This window comes from Acinonyx jubatus, chromosome E1 (genome assembly GCF_027475565.1).
Source record: "Acinonyx jubatus isolate Ajub_Pintada_27869175 chromosome E1, VMU_Ajub_asm_v1.0, whole genome shotgun sequence".
Classification (NCBI taxonomy): Eukaryota; Metazoa; Chordata; class Mammalia; order Carnivora; family Felidae; genus Acinonyx; species Acinonyx jubatus.
Window position 1 is genome coordinate 59441067 of NC_069397.1, and position 23072 is coordinate 59464138.

At 60.5% G+C, this 23072-nt stretch overlaps 2 protein-coding genes across 6 annotated transcripts in view; one reads left to right on the plus strand and one right to left on the minus strand.

Annotated features, from left to right (window-relative positions):
- Nucleotides 1-2410: 2410 nt before the first annotated feature.
- SLC16A3 (solute carrier family 16 member 3) lies at nt 2411-5756 on the plus strand. The gene is made up of 4 exons (XM_027052383.2): nt 2411-2633; nt 3088-3231; nt 3578-4336; nt 5042-5756. Exons 1-4 carry the CDS (start codon nt 2411-2413, stop codon nt 5296-5298), a joined length of 1383 nt encoding a protein of 460 aa, XP_026908184.1. The 3' UTR covers nt 5299-5756.
- CSNK1D (casein kinase 1 delta) overlaps nt 5339-23072 on the minus strand; it is a 33034-nt gene continuing 15300 nt past the window's right edge. For 2 of the 5 annotated variants that reach the window (XM_027052370.2, XM_027052372.2), the window contains exons 3-9: nt 19403-19551; nt 18678-18906; nt 18069-18239; nt 17508-17656; nt 15601-15772; nt 14933-15072; nt 11996-13657 (exon numbers count right to left, since the gene is read on the minus strand). In XM_027052370.2, the coding sequence (XP_026908171.2) occupies nt 13271-13657; nt 14933-15072; nt 15601-15772; nt 17508-17656; nt 18069-18239; nt 18678-18906; nt 19403-19551 (1397 nt within the window). In that variant the 3' untranslated portion in view covers nt 11996-13270. The other 3 variants (XM_027052375.2, XM_027052377.2, XM_027052376.2) reach the window with 3 other exon arrangements.

Here is a 23072-nt window from a genome sequence, read left to right on the forward strand (position 1 = left end):
GTATACAGACTTGAGCTGCTCCTAGCTTTTAGCGTCAGACATCCCTCTTTGGCCTTTGCATGGCCCACTTGGTCTATTTTTAAAAATCAACGAATGCCCATAAGCCCACAACCCCAAACAAGCCAGGATTCTGGGGATGACCAGCTCCTCTGGGCCCCCGTGACCGCCATCGCTGTCCTTTGTCCTGGGGCTGTTTGTGCTTTCTGCCTTAAACAGTGGCGTTAAATTGTAACACATTCCTAAAGTGCATTTTTTCCGTCTTTTAATTAAGTTCTCCTGCTGCGTGTACCTCAGGGATCTTTTAAGCTAAGGACAGTGATGAATAGCCGGGGCCTGCGGTTTTGGCTGTGGGATGTGTGTGCCCCTCCGGCCGGTCCTCAGCACATGGCTGCAAGGTCTGAGACAGGGTATCTGGTGGGGAGAACCCAGGGCTGGGGCCAGACTTTCCTGGCAGAGGCTGGTCCCAGGTTCCAGGTATGCCTTAGATACGCAAGAGGGCCAGCTGGGGTGCCGTGCAGGTCATGGGCCTGGAGGCTTCCCTGGTCTGGGTGCCCCTGTGCCCCTCTTAGCCTCAGGAACTCCCTGCAGCTCGCTCTTAGGCCCAGGAGGCTTCTGAGCACTCGGGGCAGGGCGGGTGGGCCTAAAGGGCACGGGGTCCAGGAGCCCAGAGAGAAGAAAGGTTCTCTTGGGTCTCCCAGAAGCGGTGCTGGTGGCAGTGAAGCCTGGCCCAGCTGGCAGCCAAGGCAAGCACTGAAGTGGACCTCTGGCCCAGCCCCGGGTGGGGGCCCGGGCCGCGCTCTGCTCCAGTGGGCTGTGTCAGCCCTGTCATCAGCCTGGTGGCCAGCTGGCTCCTGGGGGGTCTGGTCATCCAACAGTGGTGCTCTTGAACAGCAGCTACTGCTGGGAATCACCCGGAAAGCCCTTGAAAAACACCCCCCAACACAGGCCACACCCTTGGGTCAGAGCCTCAGTACCCCCCAGACCACTGAATCAGGATCCCAGGGAGCACCTGTGGCCCGGATGCTGGGGGCAGGGAGAAGGGTTATTCTTCCCACGGCTTCTCCCCCACAACGCTGACCCTGTGCTCACACAGGCCAGGCACAGATGCCCTTGTCCTCACTCCAAAGTCCTGTCCCAGGTTCCATGTATGCCTCGCACACAGAAATGGGCCCCCCAGGGGGCTCTGCAAGGTCAAGGATGAGGTTGGAAAGGGGATGGCGTGGAGCCAGGTGGCTGACACAGGGGCTGTGAGATCTGGTTGGGACACTCCTGGGCATCAGTGTAGGTGGGGCATTTACACCACGCAACTGGCAAACTCCCCCTTGGGGCTTCTGTCCTCCAGAGCTAGTCTTTGGCCACTGGCAGGAGAGGAGAGGGCTGCGGTCCGGGCAGCACCTGCACTGAGGAGACGCTCTCCTGGGACCAGCCTCTGTCTGGTGAGCTGGGGGGGGGGGGGGGGGGGGTGGCGAAGGCACCAGCCTCATCCCTGGCATCAGGTGGAGGCGGGGGGCTTCAGTTGGACGTCTGGCCCCGGCACTCCCAGTTCCTGTCCCTCAATGGGGCTAAGCTCTGGGCTGGAGAGAGGTCTGAGGGTTTGCCCCAGTAGGCTGCATGGAAGCCGCACCCCTGCCCACCCATCCCTCCCTTCAGCCCTGCTGGCTGCCCTGGGGTCTCCTCTTCCTTGATCAGCAGAGGCCCCCAGCCTCTCCTGGAACAGCCTTGGATAACTGCTGGGTCTGGGGAGTTGGCACCAGCACAGTGAGCGAGGGGAGCGGGGCATCCGCGGGCCTGAGGACACGGATTAGGGATTAGGTGACCTCTTGCTTCCTCAGTGGTACTGCCCGATGGCCTCTGCTGGTGACCCCCAGTCCTGCCTGCACAGCAAAGCCTGTGAGCCTCAGCCCCTCTTGGTCAGGCTCTCACTTGGGAGCCCCATTCCCCGGGTCGGGGGTGGGGGTGCACGGCTGGCCACACCTAGATTATTAGGTCTCAAGGGACACCACCCCAGGTCCCCTCTCACAGGACCCACCTGCAGCGGGGGGTGGGAAGTGCGGGCTGCTCCCCCAACAGGGTCAGGCGAGAGGACACACTGGGCTGACTTTCCCGCTGGGGTCTGTCCTCCTCAGGAGGAAACCTGAGACCTTGCTGAGCCCAAAAAAGCCACTGCCCTTTAGAGCCAGCTGGGTGGGAACGGGCCAGGCCTGAGGGGGGGTGGGGGGGTGGGGGGGGGGGAGGGAGCATGGCAGCAGCTGCCGCTCAGCCCAGACCCTCCAGCCTGGGGCCAAGTGCAGGTGAGGCCCCAGGTGAGGGCTGGAGGCGGGGCTCTCAGGTAGCACAGGGGCTGACCCAGCCAGACAACCCAGGCAGCCTGCCTTCCTTCCTCAGGGACGCACAACCTGTCCTCCTGGCCATGGGCGGCGCCGTGGTTGACGAGGGTCCCACCGGCATCAAGGCCCCTGATGGGGGCTGGGGCTGGGCCGTCCTCTTCGGCTGCTTCGTCATCACGGGCTTCTCCTACGCCTTCCCCAAGGCGGTCAGCGTCTTCTTCAAGGAGCTCATGCGTGAGTTTGGGATCGGCTACAGTGACACGGCCTGGATCTCCTCCATCCTGCTGGCCATGCTGTACGGGACAGGTGAGGGGCTGTCACGCCCGGTGGTCGACCTCTGGAGTTCACCGTGTTCAGTTCTGGTTAAGAGCTGCACACAAGCAAGAAGGCCTGGGGGTGGGAGATGGGCAGGGCCCAGGGGGGCCCCTTTCTGCCCCAAATCCGTGGCTCTCCATGGGGCCAAACCCAGCACAGGCCAAGTCTTTGTAAGACCTGTCCGACGACAGGCTGTACCTGCACTGTACGTGGTCCCAGAGGACGAGGCTCTGGAACGGTCCTTTACGGACAGTTGGGTCTCGACGCCTAAACAGAGCAAACAGAAAAGAGACCGACCCGGGGGCATTCTGCTGCAAACCGTGCTTGGCTTGGGAAGGTGTCTGGGCACGACTCACATCCTGGGCACCTGGCCTGTCTGCTGAGCTGGGGCAGGGGGCACCAGGGAGGGAGAGTCCGGGCCCAGCTCTCTGCCCTCCACCCCCAGGCCCACTCTGCAGCGTGTGTGTGAACCGCTTTGGCTGCCGGCCCGTCATGCTCGCGGGTGGCCTCCTGGCATCCCTGGGCATGGTGGCTGCGTCCTTCTGCGGAAGCATCATCCAGCTCTACCTCACTACCGGGGTCATCACCGGTGAGTGGGGCCCAGCGGGGAGCGGGGCAGGCCACGGCACGCTCACTCCTCAGTGGCCAGATAACGGGCCGGGCGGCGCATCCAAAGCGAGGGGCCTCTTGGGAGGGGGCGGCAGTGGGTTGCCTCCCACCCCTGGCGCCAGTCTGTCCCTCGTTCCCCGTCTGTCTCTCCCAGCATGTTAGTTGGTGACAGGGGCTTTGAATGCACACCGGGTCCCCTCGCGTGGACACCCACAGACCCCACGTACAACTGTTCAGGCTGGAGCCTGTGTCTGGGCACACGGGGGACAGGGACAAGGGGCCAGGAGGACTGAGCTGACACCTTTCCCTGCCTGCCCCTCCCACAGGCTTGGGCTTGGCACTCAACTTCCAGCCCTCCCTCATCATGCTCAACCGCTATTTCAACAAGAGGCGCCCCATGGCCAATGGGCTGGCAGCCGCGGGCAGCCCCGTGTTCCTGTGCGCCCTGTCCCCACTGGGGCAGCTGCTGCAGGACCACTATGGCTGGCGGGGCGGCTTCCTCATCCTGGGGGGCCTCCTGCTCAACTGCTGCGTGTGCGCCGCGCTCATGAGGCCCCTGGAGGCATCCCGGCCGGGTTCAGGGCCCGGGCCCCAGCGGCCAGCCAGGCGGCTGCTGGACCTGAGCGTCTTCCGGGACCGTGGCTTTGTCATCTACGCCGTGGCCGCCTCCATCATGGTGCTGGGGCTCTTTGTGCCCCCCGTGTTCGTGGTGAGCTACGCCAAGGACCTGGGTGTGCCCGACACCCAGGCTGCCTTCCTGCTCACCGTCCTGGGCTTCATCGATATCTTCGCCCGGCCCGCCGCGGGCTTCATCACGGGGCTTAAGAAGGTGCGACCGTACTCCGTCTACCTCTTCAGCTTCTCTATGTTCTTCAACGGCTTCACGGACCTCACGGGGTCCACGGCCAGCGACTACGGTGGCCTGGTGGTCTTCTGCATCTTCTTCGGCATCTCCTACGGCATGGTGGGGGCCCTGCAGTTCGAGGTGCTCATGGCAATTGTGGGCACCCAGAAGTTCTCCAGTGCCATTGGCCTCGTGCTGCTGCTAGAAGCCATTGCCGTGCTCATTGGGCCCCCGTCGGGCGGTGAGTGGTGGGTCACAGCCTTCCTGGGGAGGGGGACCCACCATGGGAGGGCTCTTGGCTGCAGGGACACCTACCAATGTGGCCAGGCCACCCGTATTCCAGCAGGAGTGAATGCCAGCCATGCCCCCCTCCTGAGGACCTGCTTGGTCCACCACGGAGGGGGCCACGGGCCTAGACCAAAGGCGGGCACGTGCCTGAATCCTGAGGGTGGTGCTGTCCCTGCATGCAGGCCAGCTCAGAGCCCAGGTGGGGGGTCAGCTTTGGTCACTTTGGGCTTTCACCCTTTGCAAAGGCTGAGAAAATACCGGGGCGTAAACTTAAACGGTGTGGGCTAGGGTCTCTCCAGCTGACTCTGTAGGCCTGCACCCACAGGGGACCCCGTGAATTCCAGGGCTGTGCCTCGGGGGTCCTGGGGTCCTTCTGGGGCCTAGGCAGTTCCCGTGAAGGCCACGGTCAAGAGGCCTCCACGGTGACAGGTGACAGGCAGTGTGACCAGATACCTCCGGGCACCCCAGACGAGGCTCCCACCCTGAACCTGCACGGCTCCAAACCCTCCTCCAAGCCTCTTGGTCTGTGCTGCCTGTGGTGAGGGAGAAGCCGGGACAGGGTGCCCCTGGGCTGTCCCCAACAGCACAACGGTGCACAGGTAGCTGGTGACCGTGGGGGTGACCTTCAGCCCAGGCTGACGCTGTCTCCCCTTTGTAGGCAAGCTTCTGGACGCGACGCACGTCTACCAGTACGTGTTTCTCCTGGCAGGGGCCGAGGTGCTGGCCTCCTCCCTCGTGCTGGTGCTGGGCAACTTCTTCTGCATTAAGAAGAGGCCCGAGGCAGCTGTGGAGGAGGGGGAGCGCCACAAGCCCCCCGTGGACGTGAGGGTGGACTCTCGGGAGGTGGAACACTTCCTGAAAGCAGAGCCTGAGAAAAACGGGGAGGTGGTTCACACCCCAGAAACGAGCGTCTGAGCGGAGGAGGCCAGCAGGGGTGAGGGAACCGGACAGAGACTTCAAGGCTCGTGTTTATTTCACAAACAGGACTGGCTTGGGTGGGGCCGTCCGTGTGTCTCGGGGGGCTGGTGAGGTGGGGACCGTGTCATTCCAAAGCAGGTCTGTGGTAGAGCCAAGCCTCGAGGTTACAAGCCGTCTGCACCGGGACACAGCCTGCTGACCCCAGAGCAGCCTGGTGCCCACCGCTGTGCTCAGGGACCTAGAAACCCATGCTTCAGAGACAACATGACCGGGGTCAGGGGCGGAGCGGCACCGTCTCGGGAGAGACCCCCCCCCCCCCACCCCATGTGGCTGGCTGCACCCCGTCCCGCCCCACCTCCACCACGGCGCTCTAGCCCGCCCCTCGCCGAGTATTGGGGGACAAACCTCCCTTCCTCCGCTTCTGAAGGTCTGAAATAAACCTGCGTATGGGAGGAGCCACCTTGGAAGGAATGTCTTCAAAGAGCCAGGGTCTCATTCTACGAGGGGCAGGGGTCTGACCGTTGGCTCCGAACTCACTTTTTCAACAGGCAACCTGGTCATTTTTACAAAGTGGCTCTGGCCCTTGTCAGCTGGGTCGGCTTTCTAAGTGCTGCTGGCTCTGGACCCTGTGTCGCTGGAGCCCAGATGGCTCAGAGCATCCACCCAGGGGCCCCGTGGCTGGAAGGGGTCTGGCCACACCCAGGAGCCCCTTTGAGGCGTGGGCACTTCAGCTGAGACATACGTGTGATTCGTGTTCACTATGTGTGTGTTTAAAGAAAATGATCTTCCTGCCTTCCATTTATTCACCCCTCGGTTGGCTGATCGTGGCCCTATGTGGCCAGCACCCAGAGTGGGCATCTGCTCCTGTCCTCCTGGTCCAGCCCTGCTCGGCCTCGCCCCGGGTACCTCACACCCACCTGCCCTCGTGGCCAGTGGTGGCCTGCGTGGCTGGGAGCCCGGTCAGAGGCCGCTGGGGCCGCCTCAGTAGGTGGTGCGTCGCGGGCGCTGGGGACGGCAGCGGGCACCCTGGCGGGCCGCGTGCAGCCGGAGAGACGCCACGTCCCTGCTCCTCTGCAATGAAAAGCAAGTGAAAGCTCACACCTTGTCCTGGCCAGAGATGTCCCCCCTGGGGGGCTGCTGCTCTCCCTCTTCCATGTGCCCCTCGAGCTGTGTGAAGCCAGGCACCCCCCTGCAGCACCTGCCCACAGCCCCGGGGCTCTGATGCCCATCCTGGTCTGCCCAGGCCCTCTGTGGGGGGCGGGGGCTGTGGCGATGCCAGCTGCCGCAGGGGTCAAGGCGGAGGCCCGCATCTACTGCCCTTGGCCCGTGTTCAGGTGAGCCAGGCAGGGCCCACTGGGCTGTTTGTACCCTCCCCCTTCTCGGCCGCAGGAGCTCCGTCTGGCTGCTGCTGGCCATGAAGAGCTGTTGTGGGCTTCCTGGACCTCGCGCTGCAGTCTCCCCAACCCTCACCCTAAACTGCTTCCCCAGCGCTGGCCAGGAGCAACTGAAGTGTGCGTTCTCACCCGTCTCCATGCCCGTGTCCTAAGGCTGGCCCAGCATAGGGCCCAGCGAACCCGCGAGTCCTGCCCTGGGGATACTTAACATTAAGCGATTCTGAGATGATCGCCCCAATCGAGGCAGGATGCACACAGCTGGCCGGGGGGGCTGGGGTCCATGGGTAAGCACGTGCACTCCAGGGTGAGCAAGGGTTCCTCTACCCTCCCCTTGGCCTAGGGAACGCGGGTCCACCTGTCCTCTTAGCCGGCACCTTGGTGGACACGTGAGGTGGACTCAAGGCCCCCTGCTGGGCACAGTCTCAACGTTTCCAACCCAGACCGGAGGCTGAGGTTCAAGGCCAGAGGGAGAGAGTGAGCAAGGAAGTCTTATCTGCCTAGTTTTCTGATTCCAGGTGTTTCCGGCCGGGCCCAACATGGGAGACAGGAAACCTGGATGTCCGCAGGAAGCTGTGGCCACCCAGGGCTGAGCACTCCTCCCTCACACGAGTCAGGGAGAGCAGTCAGTGCTCCTGGGGCCATCCCTCACCCTCCAGCACCCCGTGGAGACTGCCCCATATGAAGTGAGGCAGGCGCCCGTGCCAAGCCCCCCCTCGGTGGGCCTTCTTGGCCCCTCCCTGGAAGGTACGCACACGTCACCCCAAATCACCCCAGACTGCTGCCCCTAGCCTGGCCGGACCTGGGTGGACCTGCCACATACAAACGCTGGGAAGAGCCTATGCGGAGAAGCCCCTGGTGCATGCGTGTGGGCCCTGAACTGGGGGTGCCCGATGGGGGGAGGCGGCACTTGCAGCGGCCCTGACGGATTGCCTAGTCCTTCCCAGCACCCAATCCATGGCCTCAAGGACGCACAATGTGGTGGACCCTTGTAACCCAACACACGGGTACATGGGAGGCAGCACCCAGGCTCTGGACACAGGAGGAGGACAAAGGGACGAAGGACAGGGTGTGGGGTTTCCAGGAGGGGCTCCAAACGGCTTTCAGCGGAGGCTCTGCACACACTCCTGAGTACGGAGCCTTGTGCCCCAGCCCAGCGGCTGGTCCCTGGGTCAGGAAGATGGGGACCATCAGGCGTCTTCCACTGCTGAGAGGCCAAGGAACAGGGCAGGCAGGCTCTGGGCAGAGGGCAGCGTGACGGCCCCTGTCTGCCCGCGGCCCCCTCCCAGCAGAACAGAGGAGGGCAGCTCGGGGCTGGTCTCCCTGCCACCTGGGCTGAGGGGAGCAACAAGGGGCCTGAATTTTACTTTCCCAACGTTGGTGGCTGGGAAGTGGGGAGGGCCAAGGAAGAGCCCAGCCCTCTTCCGGAACCCGGCGGCCCACTGGGCTCAGCCAGAGTTGGCAGAAAGGGGAGGGCTGTGCTGGGTTACCGCACACTCGTGGGGAGCAGCTGGCTCCTCAGGCGCACGTAGGCCAACCCCACGCCTTCTTGTTTGGTGGGGTGTGGGGCTCACGGGGGCTGGAGGGCTTCAACAGTGCACGTGGGAAAGGGAGATCAGGGCTGTGAGTTCAACAAATGGAGGGGCCCACCTTGGAGCTGCCTCCCAGGAACCATGTCCCCCTCGGCGGCCGTACGACCATGACAGGCCGGCTGCCTCCCCACAATGCTCAGGGCAGGTGACAGTGCTTCCTTTCGGCGCTGCCTGTGGGGCCACGGGGCTCAGGCACCTGCTCCGTGAAGGTGGTCAGGCCGGGGGGAGAAGGGGCCCCCGAGCGCACCGGCATGTGTGTGCGCACGGCCCGCGCAGGCGTCGGCTCTGGAACCGCTGAAGTGGCAGCCCGCCCGGCCACCTGCTCCCGACCAGCTTATACCAACACCACCGACGGGCCGCGGGCAGGTCAGACACACAGCGCCCCTCTCAAACGGATGAAATAAAGACCATGTGGAGGGCGGGGGAGGGGGGAAGGTAGAAGTCATCATGGATTTATTATTTACACGGTGGTAGTACATAGATGCAGTGATCACACAAACGTGCCAAGTCAGAGACCGGCCACCGATACACAGGTTGATACAGACGTTGCGACTACGCGTCCTGCGGTCGTGACGGGGAATTAAACACCGGGAGGGCAGCAAGTGTGCACGGACGGACGGACGGACAGCCGCACAGCCACGGGCCCGGGGAGCTGGGCCCGCCTTTCGGATCGTCCGGCAATTTCAGGTGGAAGCCCAGATGCAGAGCGTGGGAAGGCTGTCCCTACCGGCGTCAGGCAGCACCCGGGGGGGCTGTGCTGCTCACGCCCCGCCAGGGGCAGGCGTACCTCTGGAGAGGGTCCCCAGCCCACCCTGACCCGCCCGAGCTCGCACCGCACTCCCACCGCCCCGCTTGGCCCAGGCCCCGCGCCCCCAAACAGAACAGCCAGTTCAGGATTCACAAAGAAGCAAATGGCCGCACTCCGGCGCTAGTGGCTGAGGGGGCAGGAAGGGAAAACAGAGACGGACACTTCTCCGGTCCACTTGCTGCCAGCGCCCTGGTTTCCACACAGAGCACTGTGCAGGCGGCGGCAGGAGGAGAGGCGGCAGTTCCCACAAACACCCATATTGCACCTTGTTTCCCGCGACGGGGGCTCCGGGCTGCCACCTGGCGCCTCTGCCTGCGACAAGATGAGGGAGCGTCCTGGCAAACCACCAGGAGCCCAGGGGCCCCGAGAGGTTCCTTCTGGCGAGACTCGGCCCCGCCCTGCTTCTTGACCCCCGTGGGGTTTGCTAGGTCCCAACGAAAGTCCCGGAAGGAAGTGCGTGACACCACACCCTCCTGGACACAGGTCGAGTCACCGGCTTCTTGGCACTTGAGGGTGGATTCCCTTGGGCCGAGGCCTCTGTGGGCAAACCCGGTGCCGGGCACACCGCCACGCCCTTGGTTCTGAGCACACAGATGTTAACACACGTCGAGGGCCAATCTACACCGATCACAGTTACAGTCCGTTCAGAACGTTTCCCAAATTCAAAGACACGGAGGCAACACCACCACCACAACGACCACACGTGACCCCAACGGAGGGTCCGACGTCTCTCGCTCGAAATCCTCTCCTGAGGCACCAGCAACGCGCCACACAAAGCCTTGGCCTCTGAGATCTTCAGTGCTCGGCTTCCTTCTGGCCGCGTCCAGGGGGGTGAGGCGCAGCCTGGCTCCCTAACCGCTCCGAGGACCTCGTCGCACGGGCCTTCCGCTTCAGGTGGGGAAGGGACAGTGACAGCCAGCACCAGCGTAACGAGGCCACAAGACGCACAGCACACGGCACACACACGGACACGCACGGGGCACTTACACACACGTCTACACGGGACGGCACTTCTGACGAGAAAACCCCTCTCCACAGCGGACCCCACGACACACGGACCACAAAGCAGAGGATGGCGCCCGCGTTCTGCTCCCTGACGCGCTCTGCCTACGCGGAAGCTCCACGCCAGCCTCTGCTCCGGGGGCTCTTTAGAGGCAACATCTGTCTCAGGACCGCAGAAACAGACGAGAAAGGAACAATAAAAAGACAGGTTTCTTTACACAGATTTAAGCCAGTAATTTTTAGCAAAATGATACAAAACTGTCTTAACCAAGTAGAAGATCGGTGGTTACAGTGGGCTCGTCAGGGAGCAGGGCGCCGCCACCGCAGGGGGACTGAAAGGCTCTTGAGCGGGAGTCTGGTTCTCTCTGCAACTGTCTCTCACACTCTGCTTTTCTTCCCAGCCCGAGACGAGCGGGCCGCGTGGGAGGCCCTCGGTGCAGCCCCTGCGACGGCAGAGCTTTGCGGTCTGTCCGGGTTAGTTTGTGTTTTGTTTCCCCCACGGGCGTCGCTGGGCGGGCGGCCTGGAGAGCTCCCGGTGTTAACGTTTCGGTTCTAGACCGGGGGGCGCGTCACTAGTAAAGCCATTGTAACAGAGTAGACCAGCCATGCATTGTCTGCCCTTCACAGCGGAAAGGAGTTCTCATCGGTGCACCACAGACTGAAGACCACTGGAAGCCACCCGACCGGGAATCTGTCGGAGCCAAAGCACAGGAGAAGGTCAGCATGAGGCCAGAGGCACGGGGCCGGCCAGACTTGGGCACGACACAGCAGTGATGGCGAGGGGGGAACACGGACGCTGCCCGACCCTACTCTGGACGCCCGCGCCAGACGCCCAGCCACGCCGGAAGGTCCCTCTGCGGCCAGGACACGTGCTCAGCGGAACGAGTGACAGGAAGACGGGGAAGGAGGAAGAAGCATGCAAGCAAGGAGGCCGGGTGGCCACGGAGCTAGAAGCTCGAGAACAATCAGACCAGACAGAGTCCAAGCCGGAAGAGGTACTTGCTCCCAGCACCCCCTTCCTGGAAAGTAACCTGGCGTTCAGGAAGCAGGGACGAGGCGCCGTGTGGGCACCGGGACTCCCCGTGGGGGGGGGGGGGGGCAGACGTGAGAAGCAGCTCCCGTCAGGGCGCCCTGGGGAACGCGGCCACGCCGGAACCGTGGCAGGTGCCGCAGCGGTGCCGGCGGCGAGCCCTGGCCACGAGGAGCCACGGCGTCACCGACGGGAGTGGGCCAGGCTCGGGTGCCCAGCCATGCGCCAACGGCAGGCAGGGGAGCAGGTGGCTGTGGCTGACGGGTTAATACAGACGGCAGCACGGACGGGATGCTGAGCAGAGACCGAGGTCGGAAAGAAAAACAAACGAGGACAGAAATAAATGCGAAAGAAGAGAGTGACAAAGCCAGGGCGGCAGAGACCACCGGGAGACTCCCGCAGCAAGAGCGCAAGAGCCCCCACCAAGCACGGCCGCTCAGCTGAGGACGACACACCCCGCGCCCCACACTACGGACCCCGGGCCGGGGCGGCTCGAGTGCCCTGGGGCCACCGGGGCCGCGCAGGAGTGCACAGCCCCGGGCTCCGGACGGGGCCGACGGCCAGCGCAACGGCGGGCAGGGTCCCAGGGCCGCCCCGCGCGCCCCAGACTAGGCGGCTGAGCGCGGCCGCTCCGGAATCTACTCACGGAAAAGCACCGGGCGGAGGGCGCACGCTCTCCCTGCAGCACCCGGCATGCAAGCCCGGTCCCGCCTGCGCACCCCCGGGGCGGACGCAGGGGTGGTCCGCGCCCGCCACCGCCTGGCGCCTGCCGCCTGCCGGGCCCCGACATGAGCACACTCACCGGTGCTGCCTTCCAGCGGGAGACGTGCAGCTACTTGCCGTGGTGTTCGAAAGGAATGCTATTCTGAGGTGGGGGGAAAAGACAGCCGTTGGTAAGGGTTCCGCCGGCAAGCAGGACTGAGGCCTTCCGCACCTCGCTTCAACTGGGTCCGCGACCCGGCCAGGCTGCCCCAGAGGGGACCCCAGGAACGACGAGAGCAGCCGCAGCCGCTCCTCTCGCCTCATCGGGCAGAGCGTGAACCTGACACTTCCGGATGGGGGCCCGCGGTGGGCCCCGCTCCCAGGCCTTGCCTGTGCTTGATCACCCCTCCTGACACGCGGACCGGCCACAGGGAAGACAAGGGGGCCACGGGTCTTACTGGAAAGGGGTTAACCTCAGAGGCCGTGTCACGTTCTATTCACAGCACCGGACCCGCGAGGCCTTTTCTTCTCAAAGACAGACACTCACAAACAGGTTTATCGACCAGATGCCCTCTGGGGTCCTCACTGCTCTGGCTGAGAAGCTGGACTCGTGCCCTGGGTCGGGAGCGTGGGGACCGTGCTCTAGCACAAGCCCCCTCCAGAAGGAAGTAGGGGCAAGGAACGGTCACCCTCCTGCAAAGTCTGAGCGCACCACGGTTAAGGGGTGGGGACGAGGGACACAGATGTCAACGGCCCCTCCCTGCGCCCAGCTGGAGAGTCAGCAGGGTCCCCCACAGGCCGGCCGGCGGCTCGAGCGCCTTCTGGGAAGAACTACTGCCTCCGACATCGCACATCTGCACAAGACACGACATCTCTTCAAAGCTCACAGAGAACCCAGACGAAAAGCAGCCGCGGGGGAGGTGGACAGAACACGCCCGGCCTCAGCCCCATGGGGGCCGCCCTCACTTCACAGAAGCATCCCTGGCTCTACCTGCACCCCGCTTCCTTTGGGGAAGAGTGAACGGAACCCACAGAATCACACAAGCTGGAACTTCCAAACCACCGGGGCCGACACTGGGGGGCAACCCCCGCCAAGAATCTCAGAAAGAGACTCTTGCTGTCCCACAGGGTGCCCGTCACCCCCCGTGGAGGGCAGAAGCCTGGTGCAGTCTCCCAAGAGCGCAGGTGGGTGACCCAGAAAACCCAAAGGAGGGGCCATCTCTGGGTCGGGGGTGCGTCAGGGACACATCCCAGGGCCATGTCCTCAACACAAAGACCCTAAGAAGACCCCCAGGGAGACCAGTGCTTCTATCAGAGGGGAGACACCTCCCCATCACACCTTTGGAGCCTCGTCCTTCTGGTCCAGTCCCACACTTCTTCACACGGAAAGCACAAAGAACAAGGACGCGGAACACAGGACTCCCAGTTGCAAACTCGCCTCTGCTCAGTGAGACTTCACAGCAAGGCCCCAGGGCATGTGGGCTGAGGCTGGCCACACTGTGCGGGAGAAGCTGGGCTTGGTCCCAGCAGCCTCGGGCCCTCTGTCGTCCCAAACCCTCCATGTACGTTCTTTTCCCTCAAAGAGAATTAGCTCTGCCCCTTCCTTCACCTTTTCTGGCTGAGGTCGAGAACGTAGATCCTGAGTCCAGATGGAGCCCCTGGGGTCCACAGACTCCCGACTGTCCCTGCCTGGGGTATCTGGGGCCCTGGAGCAGACTGTATGCCTGGGCTCTCGGCCACGCGTGGGCAGACGCTGCCTACAATCTATCTCCTGCTGCTGATTCATGGATTCCAGGGCTTGGGGGAAGAAGCCCATAGCCCTTTCTGAGTCCTGCGGGGAGGGAGGTGCAGTGTGGGGCCCAAGCTCATTACGCTGGCCAGACTCCTCGAGCCCCACAATTAGAACTACATGGATCCTTAATCTCTCTGGGAAAAAGTTACGTACAAAGACAATCCCTTTCTGGCAGAACTACCAGCAACCTGGAGGTAGTCACACCGAAACTGTTCACTTTACCGGGCTAAAATAAAAGGGATCAGGAGCACTCCCTCCTTGCTCCTCTGCCAGAAGGTCACGCAGACGCTGTGGAACTGAGGTTCTGGGCAGTTCTCACAGACCCTGTACTCTCCTAACCAACGTGCTTGGCCCAGCAATTCACCAAGATACGCCCAGCACCAAGCGTGTGCCAGCAGCAGGGCCCAAGGCTAACTCGTCAATGAGAGAGGTACCACAGTGAGCCGGAGGGGCACCGCCAGGGGTGCGTGACCCAGGACCCGGGCTTCCAGGGTGCTCCCCAAACCCGTGCCCGTCCCCCCAACCCCCCGCAGATACCACGGGGCACAGGCACCCGGAGGACCCTGTTGGAAGCAGGAGAGGGACCTGACAGCTACCTGAGCAAGAAGGTCCAAGTGTGTGAAAAGAGCTCATCTGTGGAGGGCACGTGGGTGAACGCAGAAGAGCCACAGCACCAAAGCCAGAGAGGGAAGAGGAGGATGTGGGTGGAAGGGACCCGTGTGCATGACCGAGCCATTTCTCTGAGGACACCTGCCTCGTCAGAAAGAAGGCAGGTGGGCAGGGACCTCAGAAGACGGGAACCCTCACCCGCGCGCTGACAGGCTTGTCCAGGCCACCTTCCAGGGGCCGCCAGCAATCCATGGGGACCGCCTGCCCAACAAGCGTGAGCAAAGGGCCTCCAAGCCTGTGTGTGCCCATGACAGACGTGTGGTGTGAGCAGGCGTGGCATCTCAAGTCTGCACCGGAAGACGGCCAAGCCTCCAGGGCTGGCTTGGGGATGGGCTGCGAGGAGGGCCACAGGAGAGAAAAGGCCCCACTACCTGTCCCAGTGTGGCCAGGAGACGAGCCCTTCCTCTGCACAGCCCGCGGTAGGCTCTGAACTAAGGGGCTGCAGAGCCGCAAGGGGCGCCGCGTCCCTCCCCGCTTAACACTAGGAAAGGGCGGCCGAGGGGAAGCAGGAAGGAACGAAGCCCTTCCACACCCTCGCCCCACTCTTCTTGGCGCCCGAAGACCAGCTCGGACACAGAGAGGCCCATGGGCCGCAGCGTCCCGACCTCGCCGAGCCCGGAGCGCATGCCTGTGCGGAGTACATACCTGTGAGGTCGACATGCGGGAGGTATCTTGTCGGCCCGTGAGATCGGAGGAGGAGACGTTGACGGGGGCGCCGCGGTGCAGCCGCATACTCACTTTCCGCTCTCTTTCCATGCCAGACACAGGCCGAGGAGAGGTGTTAGCTGGAAAAGAGGAGACGGGGTGCGGGTGAGGCCTCAGCCTCAGGGCAGCCCTGCCATCAGCGAGAGGAGGCCTCTCCTCAGCGGCCTCGGCGTCTAGCACGCGGGGAGGTGGGTGCTGCTGTACCCCGCGGGGCCCCACCAGATCTCCAGGTCGGCAGTGGTGGGCAGGGGCCGCGGAGCACCCAGGGACACCAGTGTGCTGGCTCCGGGCGGACTTTCCCAGGAGCACAAGCAGCGGAAGGGGGCAGCTCGAGGCCTCTGTGCTCAGGGGGCCACTCATGGAGGGGAAAGAGGGGCGGGGAGAGAGGCTCCTAGGGGAGCCATCCATGTCTCAGTGGCAGGGTCCTCCAAGTCCAGTGAAACACACGTCCCCTGGCCTGCCCATCCTCGGGAACCAGAGTCAACCAGAAGTGGGACGCACACAGCCTCACCCGGCGTGGGGCCCTGCAGCTCCAACAACCAGAGTGGCCAACGTGCACACCAGAAGCCCCGGTGCCTGCTGGGGAGACGAGGCCCCAGCCCACTCACCAGTGTGTGAGGTAGGGGTGAGGGGTGTGGGAGGAGCCACCTCCTGGGTGCCCCGCAGGCGGCCAGAGGCCGTGGAGGGGAGGCCGCGGGCGGCTGGGTTCCGAGGGTGCCTCAGCCGCTCCTCTCGATCGCGGCGCTCCCGCTCAGCGTCATCAGCTGCCCGGCTGGCTCCCTGTGAAGAAAGCAGGAAGACTAGACTGAACAGGGTTCGGTGGAAACTGCCCAAGGGTCCCGGCTGCCCCTTGCGACTCAAGAACACACCAGGGGCACTGGGACCTGCGGCCAGCTGGGATGAGGTGCCGCTCCCTCCAGGACAGCGGCCTGCCCCTTGACCCTATGAGTGCACAGAGGAGGTCCCCAACACTCCTGAACCCCCCTCACTGATAGCAACTGGGTGGCCTCTTCCCTGTGAACATCCACACGGGGACAGGAAATCACACGAAGTCAGGACAGCGGTGGGCCCAACGTGCTGGCATCCAGAGGATCCAAGAGGCACGTGAAAGTGGCGGTGTCTGGTGGGTGGGAGGCCTGAGCGGAGCCCAGATCTCCGGCCCCAGGGCGGATGTCAGGCCAGTGCCCACATGACAAGGACTCAGGTAGCCAGAGCTGTCCTAGGAGGACCCACGTGGTGGACACCACTTAACTCGCTCCCAGCACAAACAGCTAGTTACACGATGAACCGGGCGAGTGGGGACAAGACACCCGCGCCACCACGTTCTAATTACCAGTGCCGTAAGGCAATAGTCTGCAAACAGCAGCCCACGGGCCAAATCCAGCCACCATCGGTTTCTGCACAAGTCTTCCTCCGCACCCACTCGAGTAACACGCCACCCGTGGCAGCTTCTCAGTGGCGGCGCAGAGCCGCGTGGCTGTTCCAGCATGAGCACCACAGAGCTGCGATGAGCCACACCCCAGCCCTGCCCAGAGAAGGGTGGCCGGCCCCACTGGGAGGGGGATGCCGCCAGAACGTTGCCCAGACTCTGGGCAACCTGTGGGGGCACGTCCTGCGCCAGCCCACTGCGGCACACCTGGTTCTCCCACACACGGCACAGACCCCTGCACGAACACCCGGGTACCCGCGAGGCCGCAAAATAATCCTTTCTTGGCTTATGCTGTCTAGAGAGGAGGTTCCGCTCCTCCATCAGATCTTGTCACCCTGGAAAGGTTCCAATTTCTGTTTTAAGCTCGTAACTAAATATAACAAATTTGTAACAAAAGAGGAAGAAGTTCCAAAAAAACCCTGGAAATTTCTGGCAATAGTATCTCAAGATTAATTAGATTCCTGTAACAGGCAGCCTGCTTTAGAGAAGGCAAACACCAAAGCTCAAGTTCTGCACCCCCACCCCCAGCAGTCACGTGCAAACCTGCATCCATTCAACAACCCCCGAACAAAGGAAGTCAACGCACTTGGACCCCAGGCACCGCGCCTCCCGAGCACCCACCCAGCTCGCTCACCCACACGGCTGGGTCCGAGGGAGGGGCAGGTGGTCACGTCACCTGGCAGGAGCCCTTGGCCTCGGACATACCCCCCTGCACGACAAACGCTCGGGAGCCACACCTCAACATCAGAGGCAGTCAAAGCCATGGCGCTCTTGGTGAGGAGAATGATAATAAAATGACATTCTCATGGTCTGTCATTCAAGTAAGAGCCCTGGTTCCAGGCAGACCTGCGCCAGGAGACACATTCCACTGGCTCCAGGGGGGCCAGCGCTGACACAGTGCCTTCTTTACTGTCCCCTCACCGGGATATTGCTTCTTGGAACCTCCCAGCCTTGGCTAGATGCACCCCACACCGGGCCAAGACCCTAGCAGGTGCACTCGGCTCCCCCTAGGCGGCAGACACGCCTTCTAAAACCTGCACCTCGTCTGGCGGAGGCCTCTGTCTAGCCAGCCGGCAGAGCACTTACAAATTTGAGCATGTTCCAGTCGAACACGTAGTCATAGGAGAAACCCTGGCGGTGGAAGAGATTCCTGAAGAGCTGCCTCAGGTAGGAGTAGTCAGGCTTGTCGTCAAAACGCAAGGAGCGGCAGAAATTCAGGTACGTGGCGAACTCAGCTGCAGAACAAGATACTCAGTGCTACCTAGCAGCGCCCAACGGGGCACTGGTGGCTGCACTCGCCACCACTGCCTGCCACACACCGGGCACGCGAGACATGTCGTCCGAAACACTGCTCACACAGGGAGGGAACTGAGACTTCAGGAAACAGTTTAAGAAAACCCAGCACCACAGAGCACAGCTTGGTTCCCCCCAGAGCATTTCTCCATAGGAACAAAGAACTCCATGGGTCCTTGGTCCCAGAAAGCAGAGGAGCACCAGGGACAGGAAGCCGCCACCAGCCCAAGGACAGGTCACCCACGGACTCTTCCCCTCCTCACCACGCGGGACTCGTTGGCCTCCCAGCACCCCCACCCTAACCCCACCCTGAGACCACAGGCCCACCCAGCGCCTGCACTCGAGGACACGCACAGGGGTAGCTTTTACACAGCACTTCGATGGGGGTGGACATCTTCTTCTCGCTGATCCGTTCGTACTTCTGCCTCTTGGTGGCTGCCTTCAGCCCCTGCCAGGGCAGAGAGCCCAGATTGAAGTACATGAGCACATAGCCCAGTGACTCCAGATCATCCCTTCGAGATTGTTCTGGAAAAGATGGGAAATGGGTTAAGAACAGCACACGTGCGCCTGCAGCTGCAAAGCCAAGACCCCAGGCGCATGCTTACTGTGGAAATGCACTTTTAAAGCTACAGAAAATACTCTCGGATTCTTTCTCACCACAAGTCACCCCTGATGTGCTTTTAGGGGCTCTGGCACCCCTGGATGGGCGATACCAATATTAAGTTTACTGTCAGAAAGCCCAGCCACTTACCCGCCCCCACCACACCTCACAAAAGGTTCTCCACAGTCCGGACAGTCAGCCTTCGCTACAAAGGTTCGATGACAGCCTCCATGCCAAACATGCTGGCCACTCCCAGGGTGTCCCAAGGGGCTTCCCTTTCCCTGAGCTAAGGGACGGACATGCCCAAGGCGGCCTGGGCCAGTGACCGGGGGCACAGAAGAGCCCACCACCCACGGGCTCACCGATTCCAAGATGCGTGTTGATGGAGGCGTACCGCGCCGTCCCAGTGAGGTTTTTGTTCTCGCGGTAGGGGATGTGCTGGTGGGTCCTGGCATCCCGGTACTTCTTGGCCAGCCCAAAGTCAATGATGTAGACCAGGTTGCCCTTCTTCCCCAGCCCCATGAGAAAGTTATCTGGCTTCACATCTCGGTGGATGAAGTTCTTTGAATGAATGTATTCGATGCGACTAATCTGGAAGCAGAGAAGGAACGATGAGACATTAAACCCCAGCAGCAGCCTTGGAAAAGGATCCTGGCTCGGCAGAGTGAGGGCTGCGCCCTTAGCTGCACGTCCCGTGCCCTTGGTCAGAGCAGAGTAACTCAACAACCAGTGAAGGGCGCCGATTGGACCACCTTCGGGACCCCTGCTGTCTTCCTCGCTGGCTCTGGTGGTGGGTGGACTGCTGGCTGGTGACAGGACCGCCCCCTTCCCAGACGAGGGTCTGCACCAGTCGGCCTCTCTGCAGAGTCCCACACGCGAATGGGCGACGCCGTGTGGGGCAGTCTCCAAAGCCGGCCAACCGTCAGTGCCTTGCAGCAAAGGTGACCGTGTGCCCGCTTTCTCCCTACCCACCAACAGGCGTAAAACAAAGGGAACCGCACCCGAATGCGCCATCACACTGCCGAGGCAAACCAAGCAGGCATTGAGCACCCGGGCTCCCCGGCACTTTGGAAAGCGGGGTTCTTACCATCTGGTCAGCAAGCAGCAGGACAGTTTTGAGGCTGAATTTCCTCGAGCAGAAGTTGAACAGGTCTTCCAAGCTCGGTCCCAAAAGCTCCATCACCATGACATTGTAGTCCCCCTCCGCCCCGCACCACCGGATGGTGGGGATGCCCACTGCAAGAGAAACCCAACACGCCTGTGCTCACACACTCAGACGCACCACATGAGACACACGCCATGCGACAAGGGCTGGCGGGCAGTGGCTGGAAGTGACACGGGGAGAGGCCAGCATCCCGGGTGGCGGAGTGAGCAGGCGCGAGAAAGAGAAGGTGCCAGAGGACAAGAGGGGCTCGTCTAGAAAGAGCGGAGTTCCCATCCACCTCCCCCCAACTCCCTGTCAGCACCTCCCGTCAGCGTGCTGCATGTGTCACAAATCACAAACTACTACGGGCTCGCTGCTGTCAACCACAGTCCACACCGTTCAGGTGCCCTCGGTTTTCCTGTCATCCTCTGTCTGCCCCTTCCTCACGTCTCCCCAGGCATCTCTGGACTCAGCCATCTCTCACGTCGTCCCTGGTTTCCGGTGGCCCGGCAGTTCTGGGGGTGCTGGGGCCGTCCCTCTGTTGGGATGTGTCTGATGTTGCGTGATGGGCTTGGGGAGGAAGACCGCAGAGGCAGAGCGCCCTTCTCTTCATGTCAGGGGTCCGTGCTGTCAAGGTGACGCCATCACTGCGGACACGACCTTGACCGCTTAGCTGAGATGCGCTCATTCTCCCTTCCCAGTTCTGTTCTCTTTGGGAGGCCATCACTACGTATGGCCCACACTTCAGATGTTGGGGGGGGGTCATGCTCCACATTCTTCGGGGTGGGTGGGGGGAGTATCCACACACATTACTCAGGTTCTTCTACACAGGTTTGTCTCTTCTCCCCCAGTTTACTTATTCAATCATTTTTTGGGAACATTACGGGCCTACAGGTACCTATGTCACACTCTGGTCTGCACTGCAGCCCCCCCACCCCCCCCCCCGGTCACTTTGGCTGTCCGTGGTGCTCTACCCAGGGCCCCCAGAGGCGCCTGAGTCAGTCCTGAGACCATCTACCAAACCCGTCAATTGAGGCTCTTGTGCCTCTGTGTTCTGAGCACTGCCTCACTTTCTGACACTAAACGTTTTTTAGTTCAGCTTTACAGCAAGTCCTGATACAAACGGGGCAACCCCCTTTCATTCTTAAAATCAATTACTTAAAATTTTTCCATGTTTCATGAGAACAAATCCAATACATTGTCTTTTTAAAGCATCACGAAGCAAATGTCTGTAGCACAGATCACCTACCCAGACCAAGAGCATTCTTGAGAACCTCACGTGCTGCACATTACACACTCCCATGCACTTCTCACTCCCGTGCTCCCCGAATAACGACCATCCAGAACTCTGTCATTCCCTTGCTTTTAATAAAGCGAGGGTGCATGATTACTCAGCCATAAAAAAAGAAGATCTTGCCGTTTGCGACAACATGGATGGACCTAGAGTGTTAGGCTAAGTGAATTAAGACAGAGAAAGACAAATGCCATATGATTTCACTTATATGCATCACCTAAAACCCAAAACAGACAAGCAAATAAAAAACAAAAACAAACTCATAAAGAGAATAAAGTGGTGGTTGCCAGAGGGGGTGGGTGGAACAAACAGGTTAAGGGAATTAAGAGGTACAATTTCCCAGTTATAAAATAAGTAAGTAAAAAAAAAAAAAAAAAAGAAAAAAGAAAAAGTCACAGCAATGAAAAGTACAGCACACGGAATAGTCAATAATACTGGCGGAGCACGGTATGGTGACAAATGTGACCACGCCTGTCGTGAGCACTGTGTGGCCCACAGGACTGTCGAGTCACTATGGTGTACACCAAAAACTAATATAAATGAATCACAGTTCTATTAAATAGTTTTGTCAAAAAGCACGCATGTTGTACAGTATTCCCTTTGCAGAACAGACCACAGTTCACCACTTGGACTGTTTGGGTCTGCTTCCATTATAAACAGTGCTACTCAGTATACACCCGTATTTATGCCCACGAGTGCAAATTCTTAACACACGAAGTTCTCGTTCACATCTAGTTTATCCCCCAGGCGCGTACCTACAAACACAGAGCACAAGTTATCTGACCGTACGAGATAATGTCAAATTGTTTCCGGAGACTCTCCGGAGAGCCCACCCCACACACCCACCAGCAGTGGGCGAGTCCCTGCTGTGGAAGAGGACCACCAGATTGCTCAATTTTTATCAACCGAGTGGGTATACAGACGGTGTCACGCTAAATTCTCAATCTGGATCTTTCTTCCATGTGGTTACTGGCCACACATTTCCTCTCTGAAATGTCGACAAGTGTCTTTTGCCAACTTTTCTATCAGGGAATCTTCTGCCTGTTTTATAGCCGTTCTTTAAAGATTCTGGATACTAAACTATTGCCGGTTTTATGTGAGGCATATTTTTTTTTCTTTTGGAGTGTTTTGATGAGGAATTTTAACAAAGATGAATATATCAATCTTTTTCTTAATGAGTAATGTTTCTGGTATAAGAAACCGTGAGTCAGAAACAGATACTATTATTTTCTTTTAAAAGCTTAAAAGTTTCCCTACATCCAGCCAAAATGGGAGTAATAGGGGCCCAATTTACCCTCATATCTGCAAAAACAGAAGACTTAACAAAACACAGGACACGTGGAAAAACGGTTTCTAAGACACTGAACGGGAGACAACGAACGAACAAGGCCCAGGCCTGACAGGGCACAGGCCACCCCCTCCCAGCCTGAGTGTCAGCAGAGACGCAAAGACTGAGCAGGCAAAAGGAACCTGACTTCATCCCATTTATGACCAAGTGGAGGAAGGATCTGAGCAGCAGAGTTAATACCGAGCGTGCAAGCCAGCAGAAGTCACAGCGTCTGGCGTCCAAAGATGACCAGGTATGCAAAGAGGCACAAAACACCCGCGCTGAGAACGGTCCGCTGAAACTGGCTCAGGTGTTAGAATCAGCAGAGATGGACAACACGTTATCAACTCCAACTATATTCCATGTCAAAAAGTTACACGAAGGCATGGCATGGGGGATTTACGAGACTCAACTCTAACTTCTAGAAAGGAGAACTACAGGGTCTGAGATCAGACAGCGTAGAAGAAAAGATGTGTGACTCGAGGCGCAGAACTACTGGAAAAGCAGCAAGAGTTTCAGTGAGCTCCGGGACAGCTTCGAGCCACCAGACACCTGCATCACGCAGCCCCCAGGAAAGAGGGAGGAGGGGACAGAGGGGATGCTGGAAGCAGCAGCTGGGTAAAGACAACAAACCCACCAACCTAAGCTCGGCGAGCCCCACGCACCGGGGCCACAACGAACATCGCACAAGCGTCCAGACCTGTGAATCAAATCGCTCACGACTAGATAAAGAAAGCATCTCAAAAACAGCCAGGGAAACGCCACATTACATAAACCAGACAAAGACCAAGATCACTGCATGCTCCTCGGAAAAGCACAGTGGGAAGCCTCTTTCAAGTATGGAGGAAAAAAGCCTCAGAAAGCGAGTAACGAGAAGATCTCCAGGTCTATAAAAAAGGTGTAGACTCCATCGGCAGCAGACCTGCACTGCTATGTATCGGAAAGGCCGCCCTGCAGGCAGAAGGCAGACGGAAGTGTGGGCCCACACAAAG